At 49.4% G+C, this 25,413-nt stretch overlaps 1 protein-coding gene and 1 long non-coding RNA gene across 2 annotated transcripts in view; one reads left to right on the top strand and one right to left on the bottom strand.

Moving 5' to 3' along the window:
- SLCO2A1 (solute carrier organic anion transporter family member 2A1) overlaps window positions 1-25,413 on the top strand; it is a 97,708-nt gene that overhangs the window by 51,467 nt on the left and 20,828 nt on the right. Inside the window, exons 4-5 of the mRNA XM_015132120.3 lie at window positions 23,722-23,949; window positions 25,142-25,240. Of these exons, the coding sequence (XP_014987606.1) occupies window positions 23,722-23,949; window positions 25,142-25,240 (327 nt within the window). The remainder of the gene's footprint in view (window positions 1-23,721; window positions 23,950-25,141; window positions 25,241-25,413) is intronic.
- LOC144339016 (uncharacterized) overlaps window positions 18,198-25,413 on the bottom strand; it is a 71,311-nt gene continuing 64,095 nt past the window's right edge. The window contains exon 2 of the long non-coding RNA XR_013413564.1: window positions 18,198-19,840. This is a non-coding gene — a long non-coding RNA (uncharacterized LOC144339016). The remainder of the gene's footprint in view (window positions 19,841-25,413) is intronic.

The raw sequence follows: 25,413 nt of genomic DNA, 5'->3' as shown, positions 1-25,413 counted from the left end.
GAGGACTTTGGCCCAGGAACCTCATCCATGCGATCTAGCTGGGACTGCACACTGGGTACCAGCGCACCACGTGAGTGTGCTATGCTAATGTGTGCAAATAAAAATATTTATAAAGTCTTACTTCATGGGAATAGCTTAAAATGTGACTCCTACTTCAAATGTATTCTTATGGGAATTTTAGTTTTGAATCATGCAAGGTCATCAGGAACGAATGCATTTCATTAAATGGACCATTCTGAGTGGGGGTGTGAATCTGAATGGTCTACTGGAACCAGGCAGTCCTCAGTCTGAATCTGGGCTTTGGGACTCCCAAGTGGGCTCAAGCCACTTCCTCCCTGCTCTGAGTTTCAGTTCATCCCTGAGTGTCTATTTTATAGCCCTCGTAGGGCTGCAGGGGCTGAGAAGATGCATGTTCACAATTTAGCCCGTTGGCTGTCACATGCAGTAATCACTGAGTGGTGGCTCTTGTCCCTACGGTGGTAGGGACAATACATATGTGATGTTGTATAAACTAGTAGACTCTCTGGATCCCAAAGGAGAAAGCACCTTACTTCCTGTGAAGAGTGTGATCCTTATGGGCTGGGTGGCCTGGGGGCATCTGAAGGCAGCTCCTTTCTGGTCTACATCATAGGTCCTTTGCTCTGTTCCGGAGCAGGGCGCCTCCCTTGGCACAGTCCCTGCTGCATCCTCACATGTGAGTCCTTAGGATTTCTGTTGGTGGAAGCTTACGTTGCTGTTGTGCTCTCTTCCGAGATCCTCGTGTTGGTGCCGCCTGGTGTGATGGGTGGACATGCCCCCCACCCCACCTCCATATGGACTTCAACATTTGAATCCTAGCTCAGTCACTTACCTGCCAAGTCTTCTTAGGCAAGCTCCCTCACCTTTCTGAACTTTAGTTTCCTTACCTATAAAATGGGAGCAAGAATACCTTGACTTTCAGTGTGTTCTGAGAGTAAAATTAAAATGAAATAAGCCAGGTATGCTGTAATCCCATCACTTCTAGAGGCTGAGTCAGGAAGATTGCTTGAGACCAAGAGTTCGAGACCAGACTGGGCAACACAGTGAGACCCCATCTCTACCAAAAGAAAAAGAAAAAGTTAGCCAGGCATGATGGCACATGCCTGTAGTCCCAGCTACTTGGGAGGCTGGAGTGGGAGGATCACTTGAGCCCAGAAGTTTGAGGCTGTAATGAGTTATGATCATGCTACTCCACTCCAGCCTGGACAGCAATCAAGGCTCTGTCACCAGGCTGGAGTGAAGTGGTATGATCTCGGCTCACTGCAATCTCTGCCTCCAGGCTCAAGCGATTCCCCTGCCTCAGCCTCCCGAGTAGCTGGGACTGCAGGTGCACACCACCAGGTCCAGCTAATTTTTTATATTTTAGTAGAGACAGGATTTCACTATGTTGGCCAGGTTGATCTCCAACTCCTGACCTTGTGATCCACCCGCCTCGGCCTCCCAAAGTGCTGGGATTATAGGCATGAGCCACTGTGCCCGGCCTGCTCAGCATATTTCTAATTGCCTGCCCTCGTTGTGGCATTTGAAATCTGTTACTCAGACCTATTACTTGTGTTGATTACTGATTCCTTCCTCTTGGAGTAAAGCTGCTCCAGAAATGAACATGGGAAATGAAGAGTAGCAATGTGTTTTAGGAAAAAAAAGTTAAAGAAAGGCTAAACATTTTGGGAATCAGAGACCTTTAACGACTAATTGCTAATTCTTTTAAAGGCCATGAAGACATTTTTGGATATTTAGATTTTCTAAATGTCAGTGGGGTCCGGAAATGTGCCCTGGCGCCTTCAGAGAAAAGACGAGCTATCCAGCCAAAGCCTCTAAGACCATGTCTGGAAGGCTAGAGACGTTTTCCTCTATGGGAAACAGGCCAGCGTGAGACCAGTCCTCCCAGGAGATAAGAGAAGGGGCTTCGGAAACCAGTGTCTGGTAGGACTAGGTGTAACCTGTGAACGATCCTTCAGCCAAGTCCAGAGGGAAGTCTGCCCACATGCAGACAATGGATGCCGCAGGCAGGAAGCTTCCTGGAGGTTAGGAGGGGTGGGGGATGACTGTATTTTTGGAGCAGGCAAGAAAAAGAAAAAGAAGAGTCTATTTCCAGTCCTTTATTCATGAACTTGCCTTCCCCAACCTGGGCTTGCACATCCCAAGGGTGTCCCTGGGAAAGAAGGTGGTGGGAAGGCACAGGGCGGGGGAGCCTCAGATCCTGAGTGAGTGGGTCAGGACAGGGAACTCAGCCTTTCCACAGTGAACAGCCACCTACGGTGTGAGATGGGTGTGCTAGGAAGCCCTGGAGGAACAAGAGGGGCACCCATGGTTTGGGCAGCCTGAGTGTGTTTGTGGGTGATCGTGTATAGGTGTGTATGTGAGGGAGGTGTGTCTGTGAGTAGAAAGCTGAGTATGGGGAGGAGGTGTGTGGGTGCGGAGGGGACGTAGACGTATGTGGAGATGTTGGGGGTGTGTGGGGATGGGAAGGACTGGGGTAGGAGGCAGAGGAGAGTAAAGTATGAGGATGTGTGAGTGGAGTTGTGGGGTGAGGGTTGGGGTATATGTGAAGGGGAAGGTGTGAGGGAAGAGGTGGTATGGGGGAAATGTGTGGAGGTGGGGTGGGGTGCCTGTGATGGGGAAAGGTGTGTGCATGTGTGGGAGTATGCAGGTGGCATGGGGTGCCTGTGATGGGGAAGTATGTGTTCACGTGTGTGGGGGGGTATGTAGGTGGGGTGGGGTACATATCGAGGAAAGTGTGTGGGGGGTATGGAGGTAGGGTGGGTGCCTGTGGGAGTGAAGCATGTGTTCATGTGTGTGGGGGGTATGGAGGTAGGGTGGGTGCCTGTGAGGGGGAAGCGTGTGTTCATGTGTGTGGAGGGTATGGAGGTAGGGTGGGTGCCTGTGAGGGGGAAGCGTGTGTTCATGTGTGTGGGGGGTATGGAGGTGGGGTGGGTGCCTGTGAGGGGGAAGCAAGTGGGGTGGTAGGTGGTTGGAGGGTGGGGATGGACAGATGTGCGAGGAAGGAGGAGAAAGGGTGTATGTGTTGGTGGAGGGCAGGGTGGACCATCCTAGTGGGAGTTGCACAACCTGGCCAGTGGATCTATTTAACTCAAAAAGAAAGATAAAATAAACAACAGAGAAAATCACAAAACACATGGGTGTTATTAATTCGACTGAGAGAAATAGAGCCCTGAATGGATGAGCAGAACAAAACTTAATGCGATTTGATGTGGAACATTTTTTAAATGCGTGGTGTAGGAAAGAATAGAAATAAACATGGAGAAATGATAGAAAACACTAGACTGTGGTGGAGAAGGCCCGGGAAAGAGCGAGGCCGGAAACTGGCGGGAGAGCTCTGCGCTCCATGGTGATGGCGCGGCAGCCTCTCTGAAGGCCTGAGCCTGAGCCGTGACATAAAAGTAGCTGACTCTGTCAGGCTTTTCTGTCATCTGTTTTTATGGGCAAGGCACAACTCCCCTTGGCTCGCCTGGAAACTGGACCCTTTGTTCTGCGTCTCTAGCACAGGCCTGGTGGAGACCTGAGTGTGGCCCCTCAGGCATGCCTGGTCATTTCCCTTGCTCAGGAACAAAGCTGAGTGACAGGTCTGCTTGGGGGAAGGGTCCCGGAGGCAAGCTGCAGCCTGCTCCACCGAGAGTCGCTTCTCTGGGAAGGCCAGCAGACCGTGTCTTGGGCCCACCTACAGCAGGAGGATGACCTCGACCATGTCTTGGGCCCACCTACAGCAGGAGGATGACCTCCTTGGGAGTTAGTATCCAGGGAAAAAAGGAAAGCTGGCTACTGTTCCAGTGGCCCTGGGCATCCTGGGAACAATGCTGAGAATGAGGGAAAGCCCCACAGAAACGGGGAAATGTGGTTCAAAGAAACCATTGATCCTCCCTGCAAGATGCCTTGAGCTCCCTAAGCATCCCCAAGGGAGACAGGGAGGACCTTTCTGCTCTTCCTGCCACACTTAGTAGAGCTGTAGAGCTGGGATGCTGACTGTGTGCACAGGCACCTCCTGCGGCCCTGAAGCCTTGAAATGGGGACCACTGGGCCCGACTGGGCAGCGTACTACCCACCAGGAGGTCGGAAACAACAAGGAGAGTTTCTTTCTTTCAGGAACAAAAGGACTTCTCAGGATTGAGAGCTTGGACTGGACACAGTCAGAGAGGATGTGAGGCTCAGAAATCTAAAAGAGGAAAACAGCAAAGAGAAGTTAGCGTGACAGAGGACTGACGCACAAACCAGGACCCTAAGGGGGCTGTCTGGTGTTCTGGAATGTTCTGGAGAGCCCCTTCCTGGCCTCTTCTTGGCCTGGGGCTGGAGTGTGGAGAGGTGTGAGCAGGGGACTCCATACTCCCCTCTCGTCGTTTTGTCTTGATGACACCTGCTTTTGTCTGTCTCATACATTGTGCTTCTCCAGAAGCATTGGTTGCAGAAAGATTTGGTGGTTGATGCGTTTGAACACCATGGGACTAGACCAGGGGTCAACAGACATTTTCTGTAAAAGGCCAGGTAGTGAATATGTCAGACTTGTGAACCATGAGGTCTGTGCTGAAATTATTCAACTTTGCTGTAGCAGCACAAAAGTTCCCCTTCACAATAGATAAGCAGTGGGCATGGCTGTGTCCGCATAAAACTTATTGATAGACACAGGCTGGGAACCAAACGCAGCCCACAGGTTGTGGTTTGCCAATCTCTGGACCAGACAGTTCCCTCTGCCAGGCCCACTACTGCCCTCAGGCCTCTGGAGCTGAAGCCCAAGGATGGGGACTGCAAGGCTGCCTGGATGTGGACAGTCATGGCCCTTCCCTCTCTCCCATGTCACTCATTTTCCTAGATTTCCCTGAATTCTGTCTTCCTATACTCTACTCCATCAGGCCCAGGTCAGTCTTCTGGAACCATGCAGAACCAGCCCATCAGTTCACAGTGGTGGAAACAGCCATCGCATAGCCCAGAGCCTTTGTGTCCTGAGCTGCTGGCCTTCACTCTTCCCCACAAAATAAGGCTTCCAGCCCTCTGGGGGCCCAAGCTGCCTGGGCCCAGTGTGGTGCTGTCAGGGAGGTCTCCCTGGGAAGAAGACAGAGGGAGGCTCACATCTGAATCTGAGGGTCCTCCTCACAGGCTGGAATTGTGAACTTGTGGTCAAAACACCAGGGACTTGTCCCCATACATTGTGCTAAGCCAGGTATCACCCTTCCAACTGCTGACTAGCTGAATTCCTTGAAGCTATGGTCCAGTTTCATATTTTCTCCCCATAGGAATCATTCTCCTTGGTTGGAGTCCCTCCTTATAGCCGTGGGTCTAATTTTGAGTTATCAGCCTTTGGACTGTCTAATCCTCTCAGCTTCGTGTCATCCACATCATTCACACATTTGTAAGCAGTTTCCTTCTTTCTCCAAAGTCCATGACGAGTGTTGAGTGGCATGCACTTAGAGCAGCTTCTTTCTGGGTGACGCTGGCCCATGGGCACCCGAGCCAGGCATGCTTTGAGCCAGTTTTCCCTGAGGACTCCCCAGCCACGTGTCCCCGTCTTGTCTAGCAGGATATCATGACAGGCTTTGTCAAAAGTCTTCTTCCAGTCAAGTAACACCATGTTATGGCTTCCTGTTGGGTCAGGAGCCCCATTAACAAAGGAAATGAGATTGGTTTGGCAAGACTGGCTTTTGATGAGCTCATGTTGGCTCCGCTAACGTTTTGTTTTTTGTTTTTTTCCCTTCAAAGAGCTTCTCATCAGCTTACTGAATAAATCTGTGAACAATAAATTCTGCCTCACACCCATGGGGGTGGGGGAGTACTAATTAAGCTCACATTTCTTTGAATGTTAAAATTAAATGGCTCTGAGCTGCATCCTGCTCCCTCAGGTATGTCTTCCTTCCCTTCATCCACTAAAGAACCAGCTCTGATGATGAGCTGAGCCAGGTGCTGGTGCCAGACCGTGTGCTGGGCCAGGGTGTGGGGATGTGGGCAGTGGAAGAGAAAGCCCCTGGCCAGCAATATAGCGCCCTGCCTTGTTGGGCATGCACAGTGAGCCTACCATCTTGTGCCCAGCTCATTCATGGCACAACCTCCTCTATACAAGTAGGCATTTTCCCTAGGGCCCCCTCTAGTGCCAAGGTGGCAGTATGGGAAGGGACATCCAGCCTCAGTCTCAGAACTAGTCTTGGAAACCCAGTCTTGAGAGAGGAGCAGAGCAGTTCCTCCTTCCACTGCCCTGAGCTCCTTTTTCTCCACAGATGTGAACCTCTCCAAGCACACTCACTTGCCCTGTAACTACCTTATTATAATCCATCCATTGCTGGTGATCAGCATTGATCTTACTGGTATCTAGTTTCTGGACCCAGTTTCCAAGTTCTTAAAGGCCTGGGCAACATTGCCTGTCTCCAAGTTTCTCCCATTTCTCTTATCTATTTGAGTTTCTCACAGTTACTCATCTCTTTGGATGAAAATCGATCTCATCGCATAATCACTATGTCCCAGGTTATAATAAACTCATTATTTTTAATTCTCATAAGAATATTGTAAGATAGGTATTCTATCTGTTTTGAAAATGAGGACACTGAGGTTCATTCTGACAGGCCTCTGACTATCAAGTAGTAGAGCCAAGATTGGAACCTGCTCTGTCTGGCTTCAAGGTGCGAATTTCTTCCATTGCCCCACAATGTGCCCCAGACTGTCAATGTCATTTCTTTTTTTTCCACTGGGGCAGAAGACTATGTTCTCCTAGTTTTCCAAGATGAAACTGAGTGCATTTGCCCATAGGAATTATTTTATAAATGGAGGCTTAGTTTAGCTGGAAGAGAACATATGTTATTACTGGAGCATTATGGATTAATTAGGCTTTGTGAACTACACTGGAAACCCAATCATTTCTGATTTGCAAACAACCCAATTTACAATCGACTTTGAGATCTCAGATCATGAGTAAGTTTGGGACAGCCTGTTCCAAGCCTGCTGGTAGGTGTTGCCAGAGTTTTGGGAGGAACTGTAGAGTAGCTGAATTTAGGAGATGAGGAAATAAGTCCTTCGGAGTGGAACATTCTGAATGAGGTTCCAGGAGTTGTGCTGATAGCTTAAGGGCTTGGCACCTTGGCCATGCTTCCAGATAACTCTCTGGAAACACGCCTGCCTTTCTCTGTTGTTCTCTTGCGGATTGCTTCTGAAGTTTGAGACTTGCTAACCTCTTCCCCATTTGACCCTATTCACCCACACACTCCCAGATGACAGCCATGTCTCCTTCTGAGCAGGGAGTGGATGGGTGGCTCTTAAGAGCCGTGGCTTGAAGGAGCCCTCCTCTTTGCTGGCAGAAGTCACTTCTGTTTGCTTTACTAGAATGATGAGAATGACTAGTCAAAGGAAAGCCCCATTTGCCATGGCCTTCTCGTGTTGCTTGGTCCTTCTAGGGTCCTCTCCCTACCCCCGCTCTAGACCTTGGTGCAAAGCCTCTTACTATTCCCTTGACAGCTGGAAGGCTGGCCTTAGCCTGGCCATTCCGAGGGGTGGGACAGAGTGCTGAAACATGTGGCCTCGAACAGGGGAATGGCTAGACCTTGGCCTGCCCCAGATCTGCCCCATCTCTGGAGGTCCCTTTCGAGGGAAGTAGACCTTCCTGACAGAGACTCCTACGTTTCTAAAACTGCTGAGGGTCCAGAATTTAGAACTGAAATTCTGCATATTTAAATGGTGGGGTGAGTCAGAGGGTTGACTCACGTGCTGGTGGGGTGGGGCTGGGGGAGCTGAAGGAGGGGAGAGGTCCGGCCTGTTTCTAGTTAACGTTTCACAGCCCTGCGAAAACTAGACTGGCAAAGCCGGGCCTCTGGTGTCCTACAGGAAAAAATGTGCTCTGATGAACTTGAGCCTTCCAGAAGGTTTCCTGGGGGAAGATGAGAAACAGACCGATACCTGGCTAAGAAAAAGACTCCCCTCCCTCCTCCAGACCCCTCCAAGATAGGGGCAGGTGGCTGTGTTTGGGCAGGCAGTCTCTGGAGGCTGCGGTGGCTGGAAAAGACAGGCAAGTTCCTGACCTTACCACAGGATTCGACATGGTGGAAAGGTCAGAGTTTGCAACCTCTAACCTGCTATGCTGCTATAAGTTAAATGGAGTAGCTGTGTTCCAGCCTTTGCTAGAGTGCTTGTGAAGCAGTGAGAGGCTGCTGCTTCTTCCCTAATGTGCACCCGAGTTCCTGAAAAAGGTTGGAGCTTTTGCTCTAGGGAGGAGAGGGGTGGAGTGATGCAAAGAGAGCCAAGTCCTGCGTTCTGTCTGCCAGGGACTGTCCATCAATGTCACTAGATCAGAGGCTGCCCATGGGGATGATCCTCATACAAGGTCTTTTCTTCCCCTTCTTCCTGCCCCTTGAACTCCTATCCCTGTCCTCCTATTTTATTTATTTTTTTAAATTTGTGTCCTCTTATTTTTATAAGGGAAGAGCTTAATGTTCTAAATTCTAGAAGACTTGGCCGGGTGTGGTGGCTCATGCCTCTAATCCCAGCACTTTGGGAGGCCGAGGAAGGTGGATCACCTGAGGTCAGGAGTTTGAGACCAGCCTCACCAGCATGGTGAAACACCGTCTCTACTAAAAATATAAAAATTTGTGGGTGTGGTAGCATGTGCCTGTAATCTCAGCTACGTGGGAGGCTGAGGCAGGAGAATCGCTTGAACCCGGGAGGCAGACGTTTCAGTGAGCCAAGATCACACCACTGCATTCCAGTCTGGGCGACAGAGCGAGACTCCCTCTTAAAAATACAATAAAATAAAATAAAAATAAATTCTAGAAGACTCTATTCTGACCAGAATGTGCCAGCCAGGGCCACCCGCTGCCAGGGGTGTCTCAGGCTTGATTGTCTAGAAAGCCCATACTGTGTCTGTCTCTGACATAAACACCTGTCCCCCCATAAAGCCAGTTCTGTTAGTGGGTCACTGCTTCTCTGACAGCACTGACCTCGGGGGTTGCATTTAACTGCTGTTCCCTTTTTACATGTGTCAGAACTTGATCTGGGATGTGGGATGGGTTTGGGCCCTATTCAGAGCTGGCATAAAGAAGAAAGTTCTTTGCAAGATCTTGAATCAGTTTGGAATGTAGAATAGGCCAAGAGGAACTCAGTAGACTTGGATGTAATTGGGGCCAATTGATTATTTTTAAATACGTACTTTAATAAAGGCAGTTTCTGACATGTAATCCAACATTTTTAAAGTTAGTGGTAACAGTTAAACAATCCCCAGAAAGTTTCATCTCCTGAACACCGCATGAGATGAACTTCATGAGGATTTTTGTGGCCTTGGTGCAGCAGGCAACATGCCGTATGAAGACTTAATAAGTCCTTCAATGTGTTTACCATCTTTGATGACCATTAAATATCTTGCAAAAAATGATTTTGCTAGTCAAGTCAGCAACAATGTTCAAATAAATCTGTATTAAGTAAATTAATGAGAATCAGTAGAATCAACAACTAGCATTCAAAAAACCCACACATTCTCTGGCCCTTTCTTTCCCCGGTGATGTTTCTCACGTCACGCCCCTGCTCTCCTACAGCAGCCTGGCCTTGTCTGTCTACGCACACACCCTCTGGACTATGCATTCATCATCCTCGCAGCCACTAAGCCCTGCCTCTCATACTATGCACAGCTGCTTCTTGATGGAATCAACTCCCCTCCTTATCCGTCTCAGTTGACAGGGCCTTGCACATTACTCCTAAGCCCTCTAGTGTGTTCATTGCACTGCCCCCTCATAATCTTCACCCTTCTGGGGTTTTCCTTAGGATACAATCCAGGCCCCTTCCCATCATGCACAAGCTCTCCAAGGGCAGCCAGGCCTCACCCTGGAGGGCTTGTATTTGAGCGCCAGCCTCACTGAACTTTATTCATGTTGTGGAATGTACCACCCCCACCTCTGAGCCCTTCCACACACTCTCTCTCCTCCATACCTCCCCGATCCCTACCCTTATCTTCTATCTATGCCCGTCAATTCTTCTCAGTTCAGAGGCCACTTTCTCCAGAAACCTTTTCTAGAATGTTCTCTCCTACAACACTGGGTCTGCTGCCTCTCTCTGATGCTCCCTGGCACTCTGTCCCAGCTTCACATGTCCTGAACAATGTTTTTAAATTGTGGCAAAATATATATAACATAAAGATTATTGTTTAACCACTTTTAAGTGTATAGTTCAGTGGCATTCAGTACATTCACAATGCTGTGCAACTATCATCATCATCCCCCCCTAGAACTTTTTCATCTTCTCAAACTGAAATTCTGTATCTGTTACACACTAACTCTTCATTCCCTTCTCCCCCAGTCCCTGGCAACCACCATTCTACTTTCTGTTTCTATGAATTTGACTTCTTAGATCCCTCATCTCAGTGAAATCACACAGCATTTGTCTTTCTGTGTCTGGTGTATTTCATTTAGCATTAATGTCCTCAAAGCTCATCTGTGCTGTAGTATGTGTCAGGATTCTCTTCCTTTTTACAGCTGTATAATATTCCATTGCATATACAACATTTTGTTTACCCATTCATCTGTTGATGCATATTTGGGCTGTTTCTACCTTTTAGCTATCAGGAATATAGTGCTCTGAATATGGGGGTACAAATATCTCTTTCAGTCCTTGCTTTCAATTTTTGGGGGTATATATTCAGAAGTAGAATTGCCAGATCATATGATGATTCTATTTTTACTAATATTTATTTTTTTTGAGACAAGGTCTCACTCTGTCACCCAGGCAGTGGCACGATCTCAGCTCACTGCAGCCTCTGCCTCCTGGGTTCAAGCCAACCTCTCACCTCAGCCTCCCAAGTAGCTAGGACTACAGGCACACACCACCATGCCCAGCTAATTTTTTGTATTTTTAGTAGAGACAGGGTTTTGCCATGTCACCCAGGCTGGTCTCGAACTCCTGGGCTTAAGCAATCTTCCCCCTTGGCTCTCAAAGTGTTGGGATTACAGGTGTGAGCCACCACGCCCAGCATTGATGATTCTGTTTTTAAGTTTTTGAGGAACCACCCTTCTGCTTCCCACGTTGGCTACACCATTTTACATTCTCACCAGCAATACACAGGGTTCTAATTGCTGCGCACCCTTGCCAACACTTGTTTGGTTTTGTTTTGTTTTGTGTTTTAGTAATAGCCATCCTGATGGGTATGAAGTGATACCTCATTGTAGTTTTGATTTGATAAAGCAACAGTATGGTTGCTTTTTTGATGCTCTGGGTGCCACAGTGGACCAAAGGGTTTGTTAGGGCAGTGCCTGTGCCTCTCAGTCATACCCACATCTCCCACCCAAGCAGAGTGCCCACCCACCACTATCAACCAAATAACTGAGTGACTGAAGAATGAATGAAACTGGGTCCAGGTCCTTTTTAGGACTCCACGTTCTCCTTTTCCCCTGTGACGCGGGTATCACACTGCTGCTGAGGGGACAGCCGCTCAGACCTAGGCATCTAGGCATGGTCCTTCGGTGGCTGAACTAGGAACAGAGGCTGATTCTTTGCATGTCTTTCCAGGTATTGTGATTGGCTTTAAACCGTGCTCCCATATAACTTAGACTGCCACCCCGCAGCCTATGAGACAATGTGCCACAGAGAGCCACTGTCACACCGAGGGGAATGGCTCAGCCCAGCACACTTGTGAATGACAACAGCCTGAGGTTTTAGGGAATCCAGACTTTGTTCATTTCTCCATACACAGTGTACCCAAGATTTGTTTGAATCTTCAGAAATAAATACCCACTTGGAAATGTGGCAGCAGCCCTTTTATTTATGGATGCAAAGTATATGTTGGTCCTTCAGAAATGCATCAGTTTGGTCAAAGTTGGCACAGAGAAGTTAGCAGAGAAGTGTGCATGTTGATTTCTTTGAGTGACTGCACAGCCGTGTTGAGTCAGTTGGCCATGCCAAGTCAGATGGGTTTGTATAAGTGCTTGAACACTTCCCAAGCTGAGCAGCTGGCTTAGCTCTCTTTCCCCTACTTGCCTATTTGGTCTTGAGAAGAGCATGGAGCCATGTTACCTGTCCCTCACTCCTTCCAAAGGCCAGCATAGCCTGTGCATGGAAACCCTTATCCACCTGGGGCAGCAGCCCCAGGTGTCCTGTCTGGCTGCTGCCCTGGGAGAGTGACCAGTGAGCCTAACACTCTGCCCACTAGATCCACCAGCGGCCTTTCACCCTCTGCTGTGCTTGGTCCCTCCCTGGAATCCTCTGAGATCTTTCAAAGTCAAAATCACCACATAGAGAGCCACGAATTCAGGGTCAGAGGAATCTGGGTCCCAGGCTCCCAGTCCAGGCTTTCCAACATCTATTAGCCTTACCCACTCAGCGCCACCCTGACCTCACCCTGGGATTCGCAGGAGTCGGCCAGCGCCACACCCAGTTCTGGGTGTTGGAAATAGTCCATCTGATACAAGGATTCCTGAGTGGGAGGGTGGGCCAGACAGCCCCTGTGGTCTTTCAGCAGGAGCATTTTACAATTCTGTGCTTCAGGACCCTTGCAGCATCACTGAGCTGCACAAGCCTTCTTTCAAAATGGCAGACACAGCCACTAGACCTGCTGTGGGACTGTCAGGGTCTGACTCCTCATGCTTGGGTCTCTTTTTGGAACCATAGTCTTCTACCTCTTTCATGACACAGATAATCTTTCTATGTAGCCACTACGCCAAGGGAAACTAAGGCTCAGAGAAATTTAGAAACTTGCTCAAGAATATATAGTGATAAAACCAATTTTTATCTTACTTAGGGATAAAGCCAATTTCTTAACTCCCTGTACTGTGTTTATTTCATCTTATTGTCCCAGATTCTAGCACACATCCCAGCAGCCAGCCCGTTTCCTGACAGGAAGTAGGTGTAAGATCCCAGCCACCTACAGAGGTCAGAGAGCTCCTATGTCTGAAGGTGGCTAGGGATGGAGGACATCTTCCCATGCCGTGTTCTTCCATCCCTGAAAAATGTGTGTTCTGTATTGCCATCAGACTTGATTTCAGTTTGGACTTTGAGTCAGACATATGCAGGTTTGGATCCCAGCTTTACCCCCAAACCAGCCGCTTAGGTATGGTCTAATGTAGTCTCCTGCTCACAATAACCCCTGTGGGCAGGAGACCACATACATCACAACCTTGGCACAGGGCCTGGCCCAGTAGTACATGGGGCTTTGACATCTCTGGTGCTTGGACTTGGGTCTCTACCGTAGAGCCTGTCAATCAGAGAGAGGCCCAACACTCCACAGGGGAGAGGTGGTGGTGGGGTGTGGTGGGACTTAGGCTCACCTAGCTCAGGGCAGCACAAGTGAGAATTAAACTGAATGTCATCAGTGTTAATGTTATGCCCAGACCGTTTATTCCCCGAAGAAGACCACCAGAGTCCAGAGTCAAAGCTAAGCAGCAAGGATCTTTATTACAGGTTCGAACCTGGAACTCTCCCTTGCTCGTGAAACGAGACGGGCAGGAGAGCTCCCCCACTGAGCTCCGAGCAGTGTTATATAGTCTAAGAAAAGTGGGCATAGAGTTATTATACAAATCAGATATATGATTGGCTAGTGTTTGAACAAGGCGATTTGGCTAACTATGATTGGTTCCCGCCATTTCTGATATTTTGGTTCAAACTTTGAGGCGGGAGAGCAGGTTTATGGCAGCAAGAGTTTATCTTACTTAAACACGTCTTGTGACCTTGCCTCAGAACTTACAAAATCTCTGGTATGTGCAAAACAAAATCTCTGGTACGTGCAGAAAACCAGGTACTCACAGAACTTATGAAATCTCTGGTATGTGCAAAGATTAGAGAGCAGAACAAGGGTGTAGCGGGTGGGGGGCGGGTACACATCTATCTTTGTGTCCTTTCATTTCCCCCTTCTCATAAGTAACTGGATGTCCAATCTTGGATTTCCAGAGTCTTATAATATAGCCTCACTTTCTGGGTGCAGGAGAGGCTGGTGATGGCTACGGAGGACCATTAGTTGGATGGTATTAAACCTTTCTCTGACAAATTGTAAAATTTTATTTACCACACAGGGGCCTATAGTGAATAGAAGTAGTAAAGACATTAGGGGGCCTAAAAGGGGTGCCAGAAGGGAAAACATTGAAGAGCTTCACCAATTGTTAGTGGCTGTAGTGAATTGTTGCTTTTTCATTTCTAAGCTTAGTTCGTGTAGGCGTTGGACTCTTTCCTCAACTAACCCTGACTCATTTATATAGAAACAGCATTCTTCTTTGAGGAACATACAGGTACCTCCTTTCTCAGCTGTGAGTAAGTCTAAGGCTCTGCGGTTTTGAAGGGTGACCTGTGCTAGGGAGGTGAGCTGCCGCTGAAGGGAGGCTAGGGAATAGGTGGAGTCTTCCATAGCAACAGAGAACTGTTGTAACAACTTGTCGTTTTCTATCATGGAGTGTTGTAGGGCCCCTCCTGCTAACCCCGCTGCGACGACAGAGGTGGTTAAGGATATTCCGGCAATTAGTGGTAGAAAAACTGCTCGTCTATGTCGCGCAGTTTCAGTTGGGGCAGTCCCTGCCCAACCTATGAACTCTGCCGGGGTCAGCAGGGTCAGTCGGGGAACTAGTGTAACAGGGATGCACAACTGTCCGTCAGAGATGCTTTTGGACAGAGTTTTTAACAGAGTCATATTACACCAGAAGAACACACCAGGGGGAGCACGTATGGGGCTATTAGGGTATGTAGCCGTCTGGTTGCAGAGGCTGCTACTAAATGCTGAATAACAGTAGGGGTATTTCTCTTGGTATGGGTCACGGTACAGGGCTACATCAGGTATTGCAACTGTTGATGAATTAGAATCTGGCATATAGTTTGTGGGTGGGGAGGAAAGGGGAACAGCAGTTAATGGTGGTCTTCCTAAGGTTGCATACATAAAGCAAGAGGACAGGTCGCCTAAACCGGTGAGGTTGGCGAATGCTAGCCCTTCTTGTAATAGGGTTAGCCAGGAGAAGGGCTGCAAGTCTTGTGATAGCTTGGTTTCCTGTCTGTGGATTTGTGTATGGATTAAGGGTCGAATCTGGACTAGACTCCGCCACAAGTACAGGTGGCTACTAGGCCAGCTACTACTGGCATCGTAGTAGACTGCCCTATGTTGGGGCGATGTCCATCGGGAGTGCCCTGGATCTGTTATTATCCAAGTGAATATGTTGGGAGTCCCTGTCAGGTAGCGAGTCCTGAGGAGGTTAGACTTTCTCGGGTATTCGTCCTATACCCTGGCTGAGTGCATTTTACAATAGTGGTATGGGCAACCTGCATTCTGGTGCCACCAATAATTCTTACAATTATATTCAGTCTGATCACATTCAAAACAAATCATGGGTATCCCCGGTTGGGCAATTTGGAAATTAGTGAAATTGAGGTAAATTGGAGTATTGCACCCGGAGGGGGGGCAGTCTGCACTAGCTAGCAGTTTACCCGCTTGGGGGGTTTCCCCGGGGTGAGTTTTGTTCTTATAGAGCCAGAACCTCCAGACATAGGGATTAGACGGCGCAGCAGTTAGGAGAGTCAGATGTATAAGGCATAAAAGCATAGGCAAGCTAGACATGGTTACAGCTATGTGGGTGACGGCGCAGGGTTAGCTTTAAGGGATTGTTCTTAGCTTTGTCTACAGTCTATGTAACCGGTGCTCCAGACGGCTCGAGAAGGTCGGATGTTGGGTCCACTGGTTTGACGTGTGTGTAGTGGATCCACGAAGCAATGCCTTCTACTTTGAGAGCGGTGGGAGTAGTCAGGAGTACTTGCAGTGGTCCTTTCCACCTGGGTTGAAGAGTTTCTTGCCGGTGGCGCTTGACTAGGACCCAGTCTCCCGGCTGGAACGGATGAGGCGTCGGCGGAGGTCCTGCCTCGTACAGTTCTCGTAGTCTGGGCCAAATTTCCTGGTGAATTTTCTGTAAGGCTTGTAAGGAGAACAGGAGCTCAGAGACATTTTCAGTTTCAGGTTTGAGTAAGTCATCTTTTAGACTGGGGACCAGGGGTGGGGGTCTGCCATACATGATTTCATATGGTGTGAGGCCTAGTCTGTAAGGGGTATTTCGGGCCCGGAACAGAGCGTAGGGGAGAAGTACTACCTAATTAGCGCCAGTCTCCATGGTCAATTTAGTTAAGGTCTCCTTCAGAGTCCGATTCATCCTTTCTACCTGTCCTGAGCTTTGGGGCCTATAAGCACAATGTAATTTCCAATTTGCCCTAAGAATGGAAGCCAAATCCTGACTTACCTTAGCAACGAAGGCTGGTCCATTGTCTGATCTTATTTGGACGGGAAAGCCATACCTGGGGAGGATTTCTTCCAAAATTTTCTTTGCTACAACCTGAGCAGTTTCTCTCTTAGTTGGGAACGCTTCTGTCCATCCTGAAAAAGTATCTCAGTCTCTGACGTTACAGCCGCTCCTGCATACCGCTGGCCTTGGTGGACGTAGCTGCTGCCATCAGTGAACCAGGTGAGTTCTGTGTCGGGGAGCGGACGATCTTGCAGGTCCTCTCGCACCCCATGCACCTGAGCCAGTATCTCAGTGCACTCATGGAACGCGGCGTCCAAGTCTGGATTTGGCAGCAGTGAAGCAGGGTTTAAAGAGGTTGGGGGCAGAAAAGTTATTCTGAGGGGGTTTAACAGCAGTCCTTGATAGTGGGTGAGCCGGGCGTTACTCATCCATCGGTCCGGCGGCTGCCGGAGGACGCCTTCAATGGCATGCGGGGTTATAACGCGCAACTCTTGCCCCATGATAAGTTTATCAGCATCTCGGACCATTAGGGCGGTTGCCACGATTATCCGCAGGCAGGGTGGCCAGCCAGCAGCCACTGAATCTAATTTTTTTGACAAATAGGCAACTGGCCTCTGCCAGGGGCCTAGGTACTGTGTTAACACGGCTTTTGCAACACCTTTACTTTCATCTACGTATAAGTGGAAGGGCTTGGAGACATCAGGGAGCCCCAGCGCGGGGGCTGATAACAAGGCAGTTTTGATTTGTTGAAAGGCCAGCTCAGCCTCTTCCGTCCAATTGAAGGGCTGCCGTTCCTTTGTTGCCTGGTATAGGGGCTTGGCTAACTCAGCAAATCCGGGTATCCATAACCTACAGAACCCTGGAATTCTCTCACTTGCCGTGTCGACTGGGGTCTAGGGATGCGTAGGACTGTTTCCTTTCGGGCTTTGGTTAGCCAGCGTTGCCCCCCTTTTAATAGGTACCCCAGATAAGTTACCTCCGACTTGCAGATCTGAGCCTTTGTTGCTGAGGCTCGGTAGCCTAGCTCCCCCAGAGTCTTCAAGAGGTCCTCAGTCCCTTGAACACAAGTTTCCGGGGATCTGGCTGCTATTAAGAGATCATCAACATATTGCAAAAGAGTTATTTCAGGGTGTTGCCGCCGGTACTCACCCAGATCTTCATGAAGGGCTTCATCGAACAGGGTTGGCGAGTTCTTGAACCCTTGTGGCAGCCTGGTCCATGTTAGCTGACCGTTGATGCCCCTCTCAGGATCTGTCCATTGAAATGCAAAGAGTCCTTGACTTTTGGGAGCCAGAGGAAGGCTGAAGAAAGCATCTTTTAGATCAAGAACGGTATACCACTGTTTTTCGGGATGTAAGGCACTCAGAAGGGTGTATGGATTGGGCACAGTGGGATGTATGTCCATGACCCTTTTATTAACTTCTCTTAAATCCTGTACTGGCCTGTAGTCCGTACTGTTGGGTTTACGAACAGGTAACAGTGGAGTATTCCAGGATGAGTGGCAAGCCCGTAGGACTCCCTGGTCTAGGAGTCGGCGGATATGGGGCGTAATTCCTTCTCTTGCCTCCAGGGGCATAGGATATTGCCGAACCCGAACCGGGTCCGTCCCTGGCTTAACTTCCACAAATATGGCAGGTCGATGTTTAGCTAGCCCTAAGCCCCCAGTTTCTGCCCACACTTCAGGGAAACGCTGGAGCTAAGAGTCAATTTCCTGATCGGGGGGCTTTTGCTCTTGATGGAGTCTGTACTCATCTTCTAAGGTGACAGTCAGGATAGATATTGGCCTGTTTTGGGAATCAGTTATCTTGGGCCCTTCTGGCTCAAAGTGGATTTGGGCCCCCATTTTTGTCAGCAAGTCCCTCCCTAGTAGAGGGCAGGGGCTCTCTGGGATGACTAGGAAGGAATGGGAGACTTTTCCCGTTCCTAAGTCTACAGTCCTCTGGGTTGTCCAGGGGTATTTTTTGATGCCTGTGGCCCCGTGCACCCAGGATGTTTTCTTAGACATTTTTCTAATTGGTTTGGTTAGGACTGAGCGTTCCACCCCAGTATCGACCAAGAAGCGAACTGGGGACCCCTCCACTTGCAAAGTTACCCTGGGTTCGGGGAGGGGGTCCGAACCCCGTCTTCCCTAGTCAGAGTCCTGGGTAACGAGTACGGAGGTAGGGTTAGCTGGTCTCCGTTTCTTTGGGCAGTCTTTAATCCAGTGACCACGTTCCTTGCAATAAGCACACTGATCCTTTTCTAATCCTTGCCTAGAGCCTTGCTTTGTCTGCTTTCTGCTTTGGCCATTCCCTGCCTGGGGGAAAGCTGCTACTAAAACTTTGGTCATTTCTTTGGTTGCCTTGAACTGTTTTTCTTCTGGAGTATCCCTATTATTATAAACTCGCTGGGCCATCTGAAGGAGGTCCTGAATCTGCTTTCCCTCTAAACCTTCTAATTTCTGGAGTTTTCTTCTAATATCTGATGCTGCCTGGTTTACAAAGGACATTACTACCGCAGCCTGATTTTCCGGTGCTTCCGGGTCCATAGGGATATACTGTCTGAAAGCTTCCATTAATCTCTCTAAATACACAGCGGGGCTTTCTGTCTTACCTTGTAACACAGAATATACTTTAGCCAAATTGGTGGGCTTGCGAGCTGCAGCCCGGAGACCCGCCATTAGAGTCTGGCGATAAATGAGCAGTCGTCCCCTACCTTCTGCCGTGTTGTAGTCCCATCTGGGCCGGGTCAAAGGAAAAGCCGCGTTAATGAGGTCAGGATTTGCAGTTGGCTGGCCGTCATCTCCTGGAACCAGCTTTCTGGCCTCAACTTGGATTCTTTCCCGCTCCTCCGTTGTGAACAGGATTCGGAGGAGCTGTTGACAGTCATCCCAGGTTGGCTGGTGAGTAAACATGACACTGTCTAACAACGAGGTTAGATCTTTGGGATTATCGGAGAACCGAGCATTTTGGGACTTCTAATTGTATAAATCACTAGTGGAAAAAGGCCAATACATGAGACGGGAGAGCCCGGTATCATCGAGCGATCCTATTTCTCTGAGAGGCAGGGCTACGGTGGAGTCAGGGAGTCGGGAAGCTTGGTCCCGCAGTACACGGCCTCGCGTTAGGCCGGCCGGCCCCCCCGGGTTACTTTCGCTCTCGGCTGCTTCTGCTTCTCGGTTTCCCTCTACGGAAGCACCACCCTGGGGGACTGGGTCCTGCGGGATAAGGTGCGGATATGGTGGGGGAAGTGTGGGTTCTAACGTTAGGGGGTCCTGGCTGTCTGGCAGCACAGGGGCCGAGGGAGCAGAGGGAGTCCTTTGTCTTGTAGGTCGCATTACTAGGACCTTGCAAGGCTCAAGGATGAATGGAGTTATCCAGGGCGGTGGGTCTTCCACAAGATTTTGCCACACTAGAATATAAGGAATTTGATCAGGATGTCCTGACTGCCCTGGCAGGAAAATCTTAGTTTTTACCTTAGTAATAATAGAGAGACAGAAAGTTCCTTCGGAGGGCCACCCTACGCCGAAAGAGGGCCACTCCGAACGGCAGAAAGTAACTAGCTTTCCCTTCTTTAGTTCTACGCTTAAGTTACGCCCCCGAGCATTCACATCCTTAAAATTGGTAACAAGGAGTGAGAGTGGCGTGCTCTGGTTGTTGCCCATCTTTGGACTGCTCCTACAAAGAGAAGGAGGGACGAAAATGAGTGTGAAGCAGAGGGGAGTATCCGACAGGTCCGGTCCTGGAAGGGGAAGAAAAGGTTTTATGTTTCGTTTTGGACTTACACTTAACAATAACGGACAGACAGTGAGAAACGATGAGCCTTCGCGAGCGCGTGTCGGACTTCCGACCTGAGTCAGACGGGGCAACCAAGGATGGAGGCCCCCAGATGGGCACTGGGGGACGTCTCCCACCAGTCCCGAGTGGCTGTCTTTTAGCGTGTCCGCCAAGACCATGCCACTTATAAAACAGACCAATACAGATTACAGATCACGGATTTCGCGAAATTTCAGGGAGACAGAGACAAAGACAGAGACAGTGACAAAGCCGGCTTACCTACAGATTAAGATCCATTGACTTGGGGGTCTGGTGGGCTTGGGGGAAATCCCGGACGAGCCCCCATTTGTTATGCCCAGACCGTTTATTCCCCGAAGAAGACCACCAGAGTCCAGAGTCAAAGCTAAGCAGCAAGGATCTTTATTACAGGTTCGAACCTGGAACTCTCCCTCGCTCGTGAAACGAGACAGGCAGGAGAGCTCCCCCACTGAGCTCCGAGCAGTGTTATATAGTCTAAGAAAAGTGGGCATAGAGTTATTATACAAATCAGATATATGATTGGCTAGTGTTTGAACAAGGCGATTTGGCTAACTATGATTGGTTCCCGCCATTTCTGATATTTTGGTTCAAACTTTGAGGCGGGAGAGCAGGTTTATGGCAGCAAGAGTTTATCTTACTTAAACACGTCTTGTGACCTTGCCTCAGAACTTACAAAATCTCTGGTATGTGCAAAACAAAATCTCTGGTACGTGCAGAAAACCAGGTACTCACAGAACTTACGAAATCTCTGGTATGTGCAAAGATTAGAGAGCAGAACAAGGGTGTAGCGGGTGGGGGGCGGGTACACATCTATCTTTGTGTCCTTTCATTAAGTGAGTGAGACTGGTGATGTCAGCGGTGGGTTGTGGTTGGTGGGGGTGGGCAGAGACTCAGCTCCACTGTGGCAGGCCTAGAGCCTAGAGCAGAAAGAAGGGCAATGGGAATGGGACAAAGAAGAAATGGGAGAGACGTTGTTAAGCTTTGGACATATTTATTTACAAAAACTTTGAATTTCAAAAGTATCATGTGTTCATTTCAGACAAATTACAAAATAAATGATGAAGGGGTGGCCTACCCCTCCACACCTGTGGGCGTTTCTCGTTAGGTGGAATGAGAGACTTGAGAAAAGAAATGAGACACAGAGACAAAGTATAGAGAAAGAAAAAGTGGGCCCAGGGGACCGGCGCTCAGCATACAGAGGACCCACGCCAGCACCGGTCTCTGAGTTCCCTTAGTATTTATTGATAATTATCTTTACCATCTTAAAGATAAGGGAGTGGCAGGACAATAGGATCATTGAAGGGAGAAAATTAGCAGTAAGACATATGGATAAAGATCTCTGTGACATGAATAAGTTCAAAGGAAAATGCTGTGCCTTGATATGCATATGCAAACATCTCCATAAACCTTTTAGCAGCATTACACCAGCAAGTCCCGCCAGCAAGTCCCACCTTATGCCGTAAGGCGGTTTTCTCCTATCTCAGTAAACAGAGCGTACAATCGGGTTTTACACCGAGATGTTCCATTGCCCAGGGACGGGCAGGATTTTTAACCAGCAAGCTGCCTTCAGGCACTTGTTTAACAAAGCACATCCTGCACAGCCCAAAATCCATTAAGCCTTGAGTCACCACAGCACATGTCTCTTGCAAGGACAAGGTTGGGGGTAGGGTCACAGATTAACAGCATCTCAAATACAGAACAAAATGGAGTCTCTTATGTCTACTTCTTTCTATATAGACACAGTAACAGGCTGATCTCTCTTTCTTTTCCCCACAAAATAAGGCAAATAAAAAAAGATCAGCACAGTCTCATTACCCAGAGAAAGCCGATCAGCACAGTCTCACTACCCAGAGAAAGCCGATCAGCACAGTCTCACTACCCAGAGAAAGCCGATCAGCACAGTCTCACTACCCAGAGAAAGCCGATCAGCACAGTCTCACTACCCAGAGAAAGCCGATCAGCACAGTCTCGTTACCCAGAGAAAGCCGATCAGCACAGTCTCGTTACCCAGAGAAAGCCGATCAGCACAGTCTCGTTACCCAGAGAAAGCCGATCAGCACAGTCTCGTTACCCAGAGAAAGCCTTAGTCTTCCAGAGGTTTTCTCTGCATATTCAAGTAGTCCACAAACGTTTTATAAATTAGGGAACATATTCTTCTCCAAACTACTAGTTACTTTTTTTTTATTCTAATAAGCAGTTCCAGCTGTCTTTCCATGTAAAAAAAAAAAAAAGGCTATATTTTCACCCTAATTCTAAAAGGTTGCATATTATGTCATCATGTGGTCGGGCCACTCTATTTGAATTCTGCCATTGAAAGGCAGGATAATGAACATGGAGTGGGAAGAGGGAGGTACAGAGGGACCCTGACCACAGTCCCTGGCTGCTTGCCTGGATGCTTCCTTCCATGAACACAGCTCTTGAAGGTCTAGATGACCCTGACCAAACAGACACCTTGGCTTCCTTTCCTTTTCCTGGGACAGGCTTCCCTGACTGATGGGGGAGCTCCCATGACAGCAACTTTCAAATGTGTCCTGCATAGACACCATGTAGAGGGCAGACAACAGTGGGGCCAGGCTGGGTGAGGGGTGTGCGACTGGGGAGAGGGGAAAGGGCAATGAAGAGCACAGACCCCTCTCCCCAGCCCCACCATCCAGGGCAGCCCTGAGCCCAACAGCACCGGCACAGTCCAGTGTGAGGAGCAGGGCTAGTCTATGGCGCTCGGTTTTCCTCTCTGTGGGACTTAGGCTTACCTAGCTCAGGGCAGCACAAGTGAGAATTAAACAGAATCCCATGAGTGTTAAGTGAGTGAGATCAGTGACATCAGCGGTTTCCATTAGCCTGAATGAGACAGGAAAAGGGGATCTCATGGAAAGGAGCCCTCAAGAACCCCTAAGGCTTTGGAGAGCTGACAATGCTAATCGCTTGGTGTGGGCCAAATTAAAAACAGACGCGTGGAAGCGGCAGTCCAGCCTGGCAAGGGCCACAGCCACAGGAACCACAGTGCCCACAGGCCTCACCCAGGGTGTCTGGGACCCTCACAGAAGGGCTTCAAGAAGCAGCCTCAGCTTCCCCACCTGTAATATGAGAGGTTGAACTAGAGGGTCTTAAAGCCCCTCCAGCATCAGAAGTTCTGGGAGCTTCCCCAGAATGGCAAGGATATTAAATGTCTTTGGCAGTAGGTCTTCCAGTGTGACTTGGTGCTGGGTTCACTAAGAAGTGAAGGCTCTGGGAGTCACAACCAGGGATGCAACCCAGGTTATAGGTGACACCAACCCGGTGCAACAGCATGACCTCTGTCCTGCTGAAAAGAACCCTGGAGGCCCAGAGCCCCAGGGCTGAGCACAGGGTGCTGGAGGCCCACGGTCCTGGGCTTTGACCCTGGAACCCCCTTTTCCAGCTGGGTGCCCCTTTCCTCCATGGATGAAGGTACTGGCCTCTCCGTGCTCGCTGCCCACCAGTGCCCATGGAGGAGAAGGCATGGACATTCACGAGAGGAAGATTCCTCTCCACCTGAGAAACAGCAGCTCCTGGTGCCGGGGAGCCCACATTCTACCTCTCTCTCACCTTAGTTTCTAGAGTCCCTCCTGCTGGCCAGACAGAAGGACGTGATCCTTAGGGGCCATGTCCTGTTTGCTAGCACAGCCTCTGGCCAGAGTTGGTCCTTCCCCAAGGGGCCTGGGAGAAAGGCCAGGTTTAGAGGCCAGCCGATGGAACCTGGAGACCAGCAAGCACTCTCGTTGCAGGAAACAACAGCCACTTGCAGGCTGAGCTCTGCCAGAAGCATTGGCAGGACCTGCCTCCCAGTAAGTGCCACAGCACCACCCAGAACCCCCAGAAGGAGACCAGCAGCATGTGGGGCCTGATGGTGGTTGCCCAGCTGCTGGCTGGCATCGGGACAGTGCCTATTCAGCCATTTGGGATCTCCTATGTGGACGACTTCTCAGAGCCCAGCAACTCGCCCCTGTATATCTGTGAGTCACCGGTTTGAAGAGGGCTTTGGGGAGGGGTGAGGTCCTGATATAGCACTTGATGAGGCCCTGGGGGACTAAACTGAGGTCCCACCCTCTTTGCTTACAACCAGCAAATGAATTCAAAGGCCTGGAGATCAGACAGATTTGGTTTGAATGTCAGCTCTATTACCTCCCAGCTATGTGATCTGAGGCAAGTGGCTGAACCCCAGGGCCCCAGGTTTCTCACCTCTAGAATGAAGCTGATATTATCCGTGCACTGGATGACTGTGGGATACATGAGATGGCGTATGTAACCACTTAGCTGGTGTTGCGCACTGGACAGACCCTAAACCAACAGCAGCTACTGTTGCTGTCTAGCCCTCAGGCACAGGCCAGGACACACATGTCTTCTCTGAGACATCCACTTAGGGGAAGGTTGGCCTCAAAGAAGCCCATGCAAAGCAGATAGCAGATGACCATGTGAATGCCCAAATCCTTCCCTTAGAACAAGCCACTTTGGGCTAGAAATGGTGGCTCATGCCTGTAATTCCAGCACTTTGGGAGGCCGAGGCAGGTGGATTACCTGAGGCCAGGAGTTCGAGACCAGCCTGATCAACATGGAGAAACCCGTCTCTACCTAAAATACAAAATTAGCTGGGCATGGTGGCGCACACCTGTGGTCCCAGCTACTTGGGATGCTGAGGCAGGAGAATCACTTGAACCCTGGAGGCAGAGGTTGCAGTGAGCCAAGATTGTACCATTGCACTCCAGCCTGGGCAACAAGAGTGAAACTCCACCTAAAAAAAAAAAAAAAAAAAAATAGAACAAGCCACTTTGAGCATCCTCAGGGCCTATACTCCAGATGAGACAGACCACCCCCACAGGCTCTGTGGCACCATAAGCTCCTCCGAGGGCCCTCAGCATTGTACCCACAGGGAGCATCACCTGGCATTTTTAAATGCCTTGGAGCCTGTTTCCTTCCTGGCAAGCAGGTCTCTTTGGAAGTTGGCTGGAGGTAGAAATAGCCTTGGTTCTATATGTCTTGGAATCTTGAGTGGTTCTGGCCTTGCTGGTGGGAGATGCCATAGGTGTGTGCTTATCAGGCTTGGGGACAGATGGAGTGACATCTCAAGACTCTCCCTCAGCTTGGGAGTTCCCACGGCCAGACTCTCTCCATTTCTCTCAGTCTCCTTCCCCTTACTTCCATTTCCAGCCATCTTATTTGCCATCTCTGTATTTGGACCGGCTTTCGGGTACCTGCTGGGCTCTGTCATGCTGCAGATCTACGTGGACTACGGCAGAGTCAACACAGGTGAGTGTGTGCAGAGGATACCCACTCCCATCCCCAGCTCAATAAAGCAGCCCCCGGCCCCCTCATTCAATCAGAACAGAGAATGAAGCTTCAGATCCAGATGTGCTCTGCCACGTCCTCATTCATCCCTGCAGTCCCTCAAACAGCTAGGAGCAGACAGTGTGCGCCTCCTC

The sequence above is a fragment of the Macaca mulatta genome, chromosome 2 (assembly GCF_049350105.2).
Source record: "Macaca mulatta isolate MMU2019108-1 chromosome 2, T2T-MMU8v2.0, whole genome shotgun sequence".
In the NCBI taxonomy this organism is placed as follows: Eukaryota; Metazoa; Chordata; class Mammalia; order Primates; family Cercopithecidae; genus Macaca; species Macaca mulatta.
Note: the sequence above shows the minus strand (reverse complement) of the source record. Positions and strands in the feature narration are given on the sequence as shown.